Below are 12,711 nucleotides of genomic sequence, written 5' to 3' on the forward strand. Positions count from 1 at the left end.
AATATAATTACAAATAGGAGTGTGGTTCGATTAAATGTTAAAACGGCCTGCCATAGTACCTAAGACATTTTTCCTGTTTTCATCTATAGTTGTTCTGCAGAGCTTCTTCTTGCAGGTGTCTGACAATAACAATAACTTTAGTTTTCTATGTTGTAAGTTGACATTATTGTTTAAAACCACATTTCAATACTGACAACAAATGTATAATCTCTCTGAAAGAGTCAAACAACAATAATTGATAAATGCAGGGTATTAATTTAAACTGAACATTTGAGAGCTGATAGCCTTCTTCTTGTCCGAGCACATCTCCATGACTCCCTGCTACACAGAAGCAGCAACAACAGGCCTCCATGTAGATCACTAACTGGTGTTGTGACACAGAACGACCACTAGATGGATCACAACACAAAGGAATGATGAGACAAAGTTACTGTACTGCTGCCACACTGACCACCAAACAAACAAAATCACGAGTTCATTAACCTTTTTTGTTTCTTCTTGTTTTTAGGCTTCAGTGTTTCTGCAGTTTAAACTCTTTGGAGGTCCCAAATGTAGTAAATTGGTAAGGTAGTCAGAAATGTGTTTTTGTATGCATTTCATTACATAGGCCTACATTCAGGGCTTGACATTCCCCACTCTGGGTATTATTTAGTTAGTAACGCAGCATTTTTGCTAGCCACTATTTGGTGGGAAATTAGATTATTATAAACATAGTTTTATTTGATTAGAGTTGACTGTGGTGTGCTACAATTCACTTGAACTAGAATTACAACCTGTGTGTAAAGCTCCTTATGTATGAAAACATGCAACTGATTAAGACATTAAAAGCATAGCTTCTTATTGCATAAGTGTTGTAGGCTTAGAGAAGATTAATTGTAAGATGTTAGCAGCGCGTGCTTACATGTCTCTCAGCGGAGTCAGCAGCTGGCACGTGTTCCCAGAAACGAGAAGTGAAGCACACAAAGCAAAGGTCCTTTCCTGCTGCACGCAATCTCGACTTCTTTTACAATCGTCTTGTAAAAATGTTTTTCTGCCTGTTGGTCTTTTGTGCAGGTCATTGGAAATTTTTTGGAAAAAGGAAGGCACTTTCAAAACATACTTAGCAGGTGAAGTGGATGAAGCATCTCTCTATCATTCTATCATGGGAGCAGCGGTTGTTGTTGTAAATGACCAATCGCCTATCTGGGTTCAAACAATGCTAGTAGCTGCCATTAGCTCTTGGGCGGCGCTAAGCTCCAGACACAGTGACGGTGACTCTGCTAAATAGTCTCAGGAAGGAACTTGTTTTGGTTGAACATTTGCACCTGCAAAAGAAAACGCCTCATCCAACATTAAATGAAGTTAACTGTTCACACAATACAGTAACATGAGATATTTAAATTAGCTGATACATGGTTAAACCATAGTTTACCTTAGTTTAACCTGGAGTTTACCTTAGTTTAACCTTGAGCACCTGTTTGTTGTGTTTCCAGGTTGTTTAAGCGTGGCAGCAGTGCAGCTCTGAGCTCTTTGCCTGCCTGCCGGCTGCTGCTGTTCGAGCTCTCTAACTCAACACTCCCACATTATTTTTATTTTCAAATTTGTAGTCATCAGCCCCCCAATGACATAGACTCAAGTCACATGAGGCAATTTAATTCAAGACTTCACATAGCTCCCTCTAAAACCATAAAAGGTTCTACAACCGTTTCCACATATGCAGGAGTACTCCCCAAAACCTGCAAGCAGACCATGATGTGTAAAAGAGTTCCCCTTTAATGGACTAAGCAAAATGCAGTAAACCATGAGATTTATGTTGAATGTCATGATTTATTGGAGCATGTCAACAATGTGGCTAGAATGAATGATTTCGGTTTGGACAGCTCGACTGTGGATGTCAAAGGTCACCATGATGGACTGTGAGTGCTGGTTAAATTAGTTAAAGTGAAACTAACCAACTCTTCAGAGAAAGGAAAAAAAAAACAATTATTTTACTTTTACAAATGAAAAGCACAAATGATATGAAATGAAACACATCTTTTCTCAATTACAATACACTAAGGGGCTTTACTGATACTTTTATTGGTCTGTTATGACCAGTAGCTTATGGTGGCTAATGTTAGTGTTTCGGGTACATTTCCGTGGGACGTTGGGGTGGGGTGGCCTGCTCACAGGTCGCCCTTCAAACCTGTTGGTTCACCGTGCACAGGAACCTGCTGCATGAAGACGAAGGGTGAGTTGTTGTTTTAGGCTAACTATGTTTCTGTAATACATCTGGAAAAAGCTATACAGTATCATGTTTTGAAGTGCCTTAGCTTGCTAACACAAAGCTAACATTAGCTTACCAACAGTCCTTTTCTAATGACCAGTCCCAACGGGGTCAGTCAAAAACAAGAAATTCACACCTCACAGCTCAGTGTTTCCCCTCAAAATTACCTCACATAGAAGTTACAGGTACAGTACCAACATCACCTTATGTTAAGCCAGGGAAAAATCTGTTCGTAACTAAAGTAATAAAAACATACGAAGAAACAAAACCTAACAACAGAGCTGCAGTAAGAGGCGAGTCAACGCTGAACAGATAACATTCCTACTTCAGTTTCCTTGGAATGAAAATCGAGGTTTGTACATGTTGTTATGAGTTCAGACTGTTCCTCCCACATTACATAATTAACCTGAAAACTGTCCAATCAGAGCGCTGACTGGCAGCCCTACAGGTGTGACTGGGTCCTGCTCACATGTCATAGGACACTTCTAGATATAAAGGTGTTAGGAGGAGTCAGATGAACTCAGACAGCAGCAGCATCTGTCAGTGTCTGCTGATGAAGGTACCACGTCTCTCTGACCTCATCTGAACGGGACTTTAACAGCGGAGCAGCCTGACAGGTAACATTACACACCTTTGATGAAGAAACTCGGCTATCATTTGTGATATTTTGGGGCTACATAATATGACTTAAGATGGGAGCAGTGATACATTCTTTCAGCACCACTGTAAACAGTTTGTAGATCTGAAGTAACTCAGTAAGTATTCTATGATGTGTGACATTTTGGCCAAAATGAGCCTTTTTATGTTTAGTTGAGGTAAGTAATTTTCACACATACACATACATACATACACACAATCGGCAGCAGACTGTAGGACGTAACAAAGGAGACATCATTGTTCATAAAATACACTAAGTCAATGGAGTTAGATTTAATCATCACCAGGAAAGAAGTTAGATTTTAATCTCTGCTGACTTCACTGCTGAGATATGAGCGAGTGTCAGAACGTCTCCATCAGCCTGAATACTTTATTCTCTGAAACTTCTGACTCTACAAAACTACTCAGAACCGTTTGTGAAGGCAGATAGTTGTTTTTGATTGGCAGGTGTGTGTCACAAACTTCATCCCATCAAAAGTGTAAATGTGTCTTGATTTGTGGACACATGTCCTCAACAACAAGATAAAATATATTTATTATTATTATTATTATTATTATTATTAGTAGTAGTAGTAGTAGTAGTAGTATAATTATTATTATTATTATTATTATTATTATTATTATTATTATTATCAGCAAAGGAGTCTTTTAATCCTGACGTACAGACAGTAAAAACACATCCAGGGGTTTCTGAAGGGACAAGTTGAAACTTGCAGTTTGTCTCTGTCAGTCACTGGTGCCGGATAATCCTAATTTGGGCAAAAATGGCATGGCTAGCGTGTGACAATACTGCCACATAAAAACTTCAGTCAAGAATCTGGCAAAATGACAGCTGGCAAACGGAGGGTTGTCACAGTCAAGATCAGATGCTCCTGCCATTGTGCCCTTAGGCCTCCGGGTACTGGTGCCATTTATCTGCATGTACGGCAGTACAGAAAATGGGCAGACTTTCCCTTAAATTACCAGCTATTGCCAGCTAGCTAGCTTGGTTTGCAAGGTGCAACAAAAGACATGTTAAATAACACAATAACACAATGTTATTTAAACACAAGTTTAAATAACTTAAAGTTATGGAAATGGTGAAAAGGGCAGAGTATTTTTCTAAATGAGTCGGCAAGCTAACAGCAAAGCCTAATTATACTTTATTGTTATCAAACTAAGAGAAATGTTCTCATCTCATCCTAAATTGGTCATAAACCTATTCCAAATGCAATGAATGAAATGCAGAGGAGGAAAAGTGCCCTTCTCCTCAAAATCATCTTGAGTTAATGTTAATTTATTTGTAAATTAGAACTTAAACGCTGAGAAACGATCTCATTTATGGGTCAGTATCGCTCTCTCACTTTGCTCGCCCAGGCTCACAGCGTAACGTCTCACGTGACAACCACAGGACTGTTCTTTCTTAAGAACAAGTTGGCCCTTTTGGGGGCCCTATGCAAAAGAAAAACAAGTTTTACACAGGGCCTCCAAAAAGCTAGGAACGGCCCTGCTAGCTGGTGTTTCTAATAATTGGAGGAGCTGCTGGACAAGATGCACCTGTCATGGGCCGATGCGTAGCGTGTTGCCGAGCATTAAATATAATAGAGAGATCTCTTTGCAGCCTTCTATCCCACAGGGGATGAAGAAGAGAAAGTAAGTAACGTTAAAGTGATGGTTCGGAGTAATTTACCCTAGGGTCCTTTGCACCATGACCTCGAGCCAAACACCCCCCCAGAAGCTTTTTTCACCTGGGTCTAACATTGGGCGAGTTAGCGTAGAGTAGCGTTAGCCGCTGAATGACGACATAGCATGGGACCACGTTTGTATCTCTTAACTGACCCCTACTAATTGCCCGAAATGATACCAAAGGTCTACACTAGTACAAATATATAGGTTATGCACTCCTAAAACGATGGATTGGAAAGTTTGTAAGTACACCAGAAGTTTATGAACACTTGCCTGCTCTATTCTGCTCTCTGTTGCTGCTGCTGCTGCTACCTGCAGTTAGACGAGTGCTTAGGGCTGTCTACAAATTACTACCGAAAAGAGATACAACAAAAATATGTATTAATTTAATGATTAAATAAGGTAATGTCTCCAAACTTACCTCAATTATTACTTGTCTCCTGCTAGTTATATTACAGCACTTACTTTAAAAAATAAGTTAAATTAAAAAAATTTTTTGTTGCATCTCTTTTCGGTGTTGTAATTTGTAGACGTCCCTAAGCACTCATCTCACAGCAGCAACAACAACAGCAGAGAGCAGAAGCCAGCAGGCAAGTGTTATTTACATAAACTTCTGGTGTACTTACAAACTTTCCAATCTTCATCGTTTTATGAGTGCATAACCTATATATACTAGTGTAGACCTTTGGTATACTTTCGGCGATTATTAGTGGGGTCATTTAAGAGATACAAACGTGGGTCCATTAGCCCCGCGCTAAGCTATTCAGCGGCTAACGCTACTCTACGCTAACTCGGCCAATGTTAGACCCAGGTGAAAAAAGCTTCTGGGGGGGTGTTTGGCTCGAGGTCATGGTGCAAAGGACCCTAGGGTAAATTACTCCGAACCATCACTTTAAGTGTTAACGTCAGTGACATGATTTAAGCTGTTGCAGAGTTTTGACTCTAAACATAACGTTAAAACATTATTGTCAGCAGAGGCATGGGAAGACATTTTCGGTAGGGGGTGCTGGGATGCTGGGAGTTGGGGGGGTCCACGATCCACGGTCCACGGCCCATGTTGAGTCTAAACAAACTACGTTACACAGGCTCTGTGTATATATGTATCTGCCAGTATTCTGCTCCTTCACAACCGCGTCTGAGTGCAGGGCACTGATCGGTGTGCGGTGTGATTCAGCACAGCAACTTTGTTCACAGCTTCTGGGTGGAAGGATGACTTCTCGTGAATTTCTATGTGGCTATATGCCAATTCTGCTACATTTGTGTTTCAGTTTTCTTTCAGTTTGACAAAATTTTCTGATTTTAGCAGGAAGCCTCGATGACGGCATTGGACCTTTTCAACACTTTAGAGGATTTAAAAGAAGAGGAATTTAAGAAATTCAAATGGTGTCTGCAGCAAGACATCCTGGACGGCTACCAAAGCATCAAAGTGTCCAAGTTGGAGAACGCAGAAAGGCAGGACACGGTGGATGTGATGGTGAAAACCTATAAACATCAAGGAGCTCTGAAGGTGAGCAAGAAGGTTTTAGAGGAGATCAACAGGAATGATCTGGTGCAGAGACTGCCAGACACCATCTCAGGACCACAAGGTCAGTCACCCTTTTTCATTTCTATTTTCAGGAAGAAAGAGTGGGTGGACATGAGAAACACAATACTTGTAAGGAAACAGATTGTTATTTGTGACCTGCTAATACAACTTGTGCACTCGGCAGCAACATATTCTCCAGCTGTAAACGACGCCATGAATCATTTAAGATTGTAAACAGATAAAAAACTATTTTATAGAGAAAAAAAAACATTAACATTCATTTCAGTGTAGTCTATTTGTTGTAACATTACTGTAGTGGAATTTCAAGCTCATGCTCTGTAAATTGAGATAGTGTTACCCAGGTCTCATTCAGGTCAGTGGCTAATATAACCTTTCCAGGTGGAGAAGTACTTCCACTCTGTGTCTCTAACGTAACAGCTGTATGATAAGACTGCCAAGGTCACAGAGAAAGTCAACACATAACACATTCTGCCTGTCTGTTTTAGGCGCCCGTAATATCTTTCAGGTTTTTATAAGGTTCAGCTAAACCTAATGCCTCCAGCATGAGTTTAAATAAACCTTCAGGAAGACAGGAACTTCAGATGGTTGGGATGGCACCTACACTGTACTGTGTAATCCTAAATGCTCCTCAATTGAGAATTCATTAAAAGGATATTTCACCACTGGAAAGATGAATATGTATTAAATTGTGTCATTGATGTAGTAGAAATGTGAAACTCCCAGAATGCACTTGCTTCGCTTCCCTACGAGTCCACTCCCAAGCCATGCCTACAGGTTACAGACATTTAATTCAGTGCATGTGGGTCGTCGGACAAACGGCTGCGGCCCATAGACCCAAAAAGAACAATTTTGCTCTCATCAGTCCACAGAATTCTCCTTTGACCAGTCAATGTGTCCTTTGGCAAATTTCAACCTATTCAGTACATGTCTTTTTTTCAGCAATGGGACTTTGCGGGGGCTTCTAGCTGATAGCTTTGCTTCACATACACACAGGTAACTTTAAGTCTTCTTTGATTTTCCTGGAGCTGATCATTGGTTGAGCCTTTGCCATTTTGGCTTTTCTTCGATCCATTCGAATGGTAGTTGACCATTTTTTCCCACGTCATTCAGACTTTGGATGCCATTTCAAGGCATTTGAAATCATTTTGGCTGAGCAGCCTATAGATTTTGCACTTCTTTAAATGTTTTCCCCTCTCCAATCCACTTTTTAATCAAAGTCTGCTGTTCCTCAGAGCAATGACTGGAATGACCCATTTTGCTGAGTATTTCAGTGTGAAATGCACTATAACCAGCATGCACAATATTTGCTTCCTTCCTTCCTTAAATATGGGCCATAATTGATGCCTGCATCTTCACAGAATCAATCACCTCACTAAGTGAACACAACACTGCTATTATTTTGAACATGCCCCTTTCAATTACAGATTCAATTACACAGAATGAGCAGCATGCATGTCATGACTGTTGAGTCTGTTGGTTTTCTATGACTCTACAACACTTACTAGTAAATTATTTGCCATGTAGAAATATCACTTCTACCAAAAAATTTGATTTATGAGGTTGTTGTTGTTGGACTGCTATTATTTTGAACACAACTGTTAATAATAATAGCACATAAAAATAGATGTTAGTTGTTTCTTTTAAGCATGTGATGAGGTAAAATGTCCAGTTTGGGACATAATAACTTAGCGGAGTAAAAACTATTCTGCCCTAGCAATTGTGTCCTTAACAGATAGCTTACTTGAATACGAATGTAGCTCCAGTAACGTTAGGACGAAGATCTGTTATTCCATAGTCATTCATTTTCCATTCATTGTTAGTCATTTTCAGTGTAAAACTAAAGGAAATAAAAAAGGCATACAGTTACTATGTATGAAATTACTGTATGTCATTATTACTTAATTTAAACAGCTGTTCATGTTCAAGGCTCTGAACGTAAGAAACAACCTAGTTGCTGACAACTTCTCTTTTTCCTCGCTTCACTGTCATGGATAATAATCCATAACAAGCCATATTTGTTGAAAATTTCAGAAGCTCACAGATTTATTGACTCAAAAGTTAAACGTTATCCATAAATATCAAAATCATTCAAATAGAAATGATGTTGCCCAAGCTCAATGGGAAATTGTTGCCCAGCAACATTGCCCAAAAAGTTGCGATATATCAACATCTTTCCTGTCAGAAGGCTAAAGTTACCACATTGTAAATCTAGCATTACTAATCAGATAAACTTAACCCCTTGATGAGGTGAGTGGTTTTGGTCCTTCCAGTGGAATATTTTTTGGCGATGGCAGAATCAGGGAACATACCTGCCAAACTCGCAGTGAAGTCGTCACAAAACACAAAAGGATTTTTTTTCTGTGCTACAAACATTGCCATCTGGAGTTCAGCTTGCATCACGTTTTCTGCCTCTGTCTGTCCTTTCGTGTTGAAGGATGAAATCTCCTGTGTGCCCCTTATGTACTGGGTGGCCGGGAAGTGCAATGCAACATTACAAAGAATGAAACACTTTTACATTTTGGAAAACAAATTTACATTTTGGAAAACAAATTTACATTTTGGAAAACAAAATAACATTTTGGAAAACAAATTTACATTTTGGAAAACAAAATAACATTTTAGAAAACAAATTTACATTTTGGAAAACAAAATAACATTTTAGAAAACAAATTTACATTTTAGAAAACAAATTTACATTTTGGAAAACAAATTTACATTTTGGAAAACAAAATAACATTTTAGAAAACAAATTTACATTTTCGAAAACAAATTTACATTTTAGAAAACAAATTAACAAGATGCAAAACACTTTTACCAGTCCCGAAACAAATTTACAAATGACAGAATCTTCACGGAAAGGGGAATGTACCACATACCGGAAGTGATGAGGTGTTGTTGGTGAGCGCAGTCAATTTGTGTTGTTGTGAGGAGTATATGGCGTGAATGAAGTTTATGGTGACTTTACGCGTGGTCGGTGTTTGGAGTTTTTATATGGCGACGGACCTGACGGAAACACAGGGAACGTACGACGACAGCGCGGGCGGATCGAAGCTACAGCAGGGGGCAGCTGAGTCCGTCTGCAGCTGCAGGACCTGGAGCTCACTGTCCATTCCTGGGAGCCAAAACCGACACCCCCCAGCTGGAGACCCAGGCCGTATTGCTGGGCCCGCTGGAGGGAAGGGAAGCCCGGGAGAATCAGATCCAGGACTGAACGGAGCGGACTGTCACAGCCTGCTGAAGTTTAAATCACAGGTTTCCTAAAGGGAGTCTGCCGGGACTCGGACTGTGGACGACGAAACACGACTTAAAGTCTCGTTAAATAAATAAATACATGCAGAAATAAATGAATCATTAGTGGGGGAGTGAGCCTGGACATTTCAGTCTGTTTAAACTTCACTTTGAAGCAGAACCTCTTAGTTCAGAAGGGTGAAGTTTCCGTTTGTACTCATATCTGTGAACTGATTATAATAAATATTCTTTGTATTAACACATTAATTAGTCTCTTTGTCTTTTTGTTTAAAAAAACTAGAACATCGCATGAGATTTTGACGGATTATAGTGATTTTATTTCCGTTAGACCTTTGCCTACATTGACGCTGATGCATTAAGGACGCCCATAGACAGTATATAAGGCGTGCCTCCTCGTGTTTCAAGATGGCGGCTCTATTGACGTATTCGACCCATAACTGCCGTAGTCAAGGCGACATGTATACAAAACCTTCATCACTTCCGGTATGTGGTACATTCCCTTCCGTGAAGAATCTGTCATTTGTAAATTTGTTTCGGGACTGGTAAAAGTGTTTTGCATCTTGTTAATTTGTTTTCGAAAATGTAAATTTGTTTTCTAAAATGTTATTTTGTTTTCCAAAATGTAATTTGTAAATTTTTTCTAAAATGTAAATTTGTTTCGAAAATGTTATTTTGTTTTCCAAATGTAAATTTGTTTTCTAAAATGTTATTTTGTTTTCCAAAATGTAAATTTGTTTTCTAAAATGTTATTTTGTTTTCCAAAATGTAAATTTGTTTTCCAAAATGTAAATTTGTTTTTTTAAAATGTTATTTTGTTTTCCAAAATGTAAATTTGTTTTCCAAAATGTAAATTTGTTTTCCAAAATGTAAATTTGTTTTCCAAAATGTAAATTTGTTTTCCAAAATGTAAAAGTGTTTCATTCTTTGTAATGTTGCATTGCACTTCCGGCCACCGTACTTTATGTGCCTCTTCTGCTCGATGGTGCCACTGTGTTTTAATGTGCTGGGTAATATAATTTTTCCCGCTGTGCGCTACGTTAAAATCAATGCAACACACCTTGACAAAAAGCATGGAGGTTGTTGATATGACTAGGTAAGATGCATGTGAATTGTTGCGCCCAACACTGTTGAAATTTACAGTTATATTTTGATTTCTTTGCGGGAACACCGCCTTCACCTTTCGGGTCTGAACTTTCCGCGAAGCTTGCGCAGAGATCAACTGATCAACTGGGTTACAGGTTGCCAGGTTGAGGGTTACAGGTTGCCAGGTTCAGGGTTATAGGTTGCCAGGTTGAGGTGACAAACAGGTTGAACATTGTATATGGTGTGTGGATTGTGTGAATAGGATGCGTTTCATACAAGCTCTGGCAACTGGTCAACATTACACAAACATATTGGTCCGATTATTTATAAAGGAGTTTGGGCCATACAAATTACGGGAGTTTCCTGGGAGAAATAAACCGGGAGGCGTCCAGGAGATAGGGCTAAAAAGGTATAGCAGGTATAGCAGCTATGGTATAGTCGGATATTCGGATCCAGCCTTACTTCTTTCTAGTTAATATGTTTTCCATCGATTTTGACAAGAAATTAAGTGTTGACGCTAAAAACGTTTTGGGGAAGACCCCCAGACACCCAGGTTAAAATGTTTTCACAAAACCTACAGTCTTGGTAACAGGTGAACTAGCTGTTACCAACATGTTAGGGTTCCCCCACCTGCCAGGTCCCACTTAACCCTGGTACAAACAGAATAAAAACTTTAAACCAATGGATTGCTCAGTGCGCCTATCCAAGTGTCCAAAGGATAATCTACACATTTATTACACGAAACATTTTGACCATGAAAGTCTAAATTGTGTGGCCTTTGTCCCATTATAATGACACTATTCCATCATATACACTTAGCCACACACACACGCACACACACACACACACACATACACACGGCTCCATAACGCCCACAAATGCACACATTTCTTTTTAAACAAATAATAAAAATTGTCTTTTTAATTACATGTGTTTTTTTTCTCTCACACTGCTTGTAGTTATGGCTGCTGCCAGCAATGTGCCATCTGAAGAAGTGTCCAAGCCAGGAGAAGTTCCCTCTGACGTCAGCACTGGAACCAAACTGAAAGCCCGGAAGTCCTTCCTGGTGAGTCTGGTCTCCTGCTTTGGAACTCAGCAGATCAATCCTGTGGAGACCCTGGAAGGCAGGATGTCTGAGCTGAAGAGGGTCCAGCAGTATGCAGTGGATGTGACTCTTGATCCTGATACAGCACACCCTAAACTCATCCTGTCTGATGATGGGAAAGAAGTGAATGAGAGTGATGTGAGGAAGAATCTCCCAGACAACCCAAAGAGATTTTCTCTTTACTGTATTGTTTTAGGAAAACAGAGTTTTTCTTCAGGCAGATTTTATTTTGAGGTTAAAGTTAAAGGAAAGAGTAATTGGGATTTAGGAGTGGCCAGAGAGTCGATCGACAGGAAGGGAAGAATCACAACGAGCCCTCGGTATGGTAACTGGACTCTATTGTTGAGAAATAGAAATGAGTACATAGCTGCTGCTGACCCTCAAGTCCGTCTCTCTCTGAAGTATTCTCCTAAGAAGGTGGGGGTGTTTGTCGATTATGAGGAGGGTCTGGTCTCCTTTTATGATGTAGATGCTGCAGCTCTTATCTACTCTTTTACTGGCTGCTCCTTCACTGAGAACCTCTTCCCATACTTCTGCCCCTGTAATAATGATCGTGGTAAAAACTCTGCTCCTTTGATCATCTCTCCTGTCAGAGTAAACTAATCACTGATCTCATTTCAGGTATTCATTTATTTCCCATCAAGGGAACAAATGTACACTACTGGTCAAAGGTTTTAGAACACCCCAATTTTTCCAGGTTTTTATTATAGAACAAATGAACAATTTAAGTTAAAAAAGAAATCAAGGAATCAATTTATAAACCAAAATGTATTCTAAATTTTTGACTCATCAAAGTAGCCCCCTTTGGCAGATATAACAGCTGAACACACTTGTGGCATTCTTTCTACAATGGAAATCAAATATTCTTCAGAAAGTTTTTCCCAACTCTGTTGCAGAAGTTCCCATAAATGTGTGGCACTTGTAGGTTGCTTTGCTTTCACTTTGCTGTCCAGTTCATCCCAAACCAGCTCAAAGGGGTTTAAGTCTGGTGACTGTGCTGGCCACTCCATGGTTTTAAGCTTACCATCTTGTTCTTTTTTGCTAAGGTAGTTCTGGCATAGCTTGGACTTATGTTTTGGGTCATTATCTTGCTGTAGGATGAACCCCTGACCAACTAGGCACATACTAGAGGGTACTGCATAGCGCTGCAAAATGCTGTGG

The 12,711-nt window shown here is 39.6% G+C and overlaps 1 protein-coding gene across 2 annotated transcripts; it reads left to right on the top strand.

Moving 5' to 3' along the window:
* The first annotated feature begins 2,750 nt into the window (after positions 1-2,750).
* On the top strand, positions 2,751-12,246 carry LOC120566759 (E3 ubiquitin-protein ligase TRIM21-like). 2 transcript variants are annotated; one of them, XM_039813388.1, is made up of 3 exons: positions 2,751-2,862; positions 5,871-6,153; positions 11,405-12,246. In XM_039813388.1, the coding sequence occupies exons 2-3, from the start codon at positions 5,883-5,885 to the stop codon at positions 12,151-12,153; spliced, it is 1,020 nt and encodes a 339-aa protein (XP_039669322.1). In that variant the 5' UTR covers positions 2,751-2,862; positions 5,871-5,882; the 3' UTR covers positions 12,154-12,246. The 2 variants fall into 2 exon arrangements, with proteins under 2 accessions (XP_039669322.1, XP_039669332.1); XM_039813398.1 differs by having other exon boundaries at positions 5,874-6,153.
* The last annotated feature ends 465 nt before the right edge of the window (positions 12,247-12,711 follow it).

This window comes from Perca fluviatilis, chromosome 1 (assembly GCF_010015445.1).
Source record: "Perca fluviatilis chromosome 1, GENO_Pfluv_1.0, whole genome shotgun sequence".
Classification (NCBI taxonomy): domain Eukaryota; kingdom Metazoa; phylum Chordata; class Actinopteri; order Perciformes; family Percidae; genus Perca; species Perca fluviatilis.

Excerpts from the sequence above, each read along its gene's own strand:
- LOC120566759 (XM_039813388.1), top strand. The coding sequence starts at position 5,883 with ATGACGGCATTGGACCTTTTCAACACTTTAGAGGATTTAAAAGAAGAG. Across the intron at positions 6,154-11,404 it reads CACCATCTCAGGACCACAAG|TTATGGCTGCTGCCAGCAAT; the intron begins GTCAGTCACCCT and ends CACTGCTTGTAG.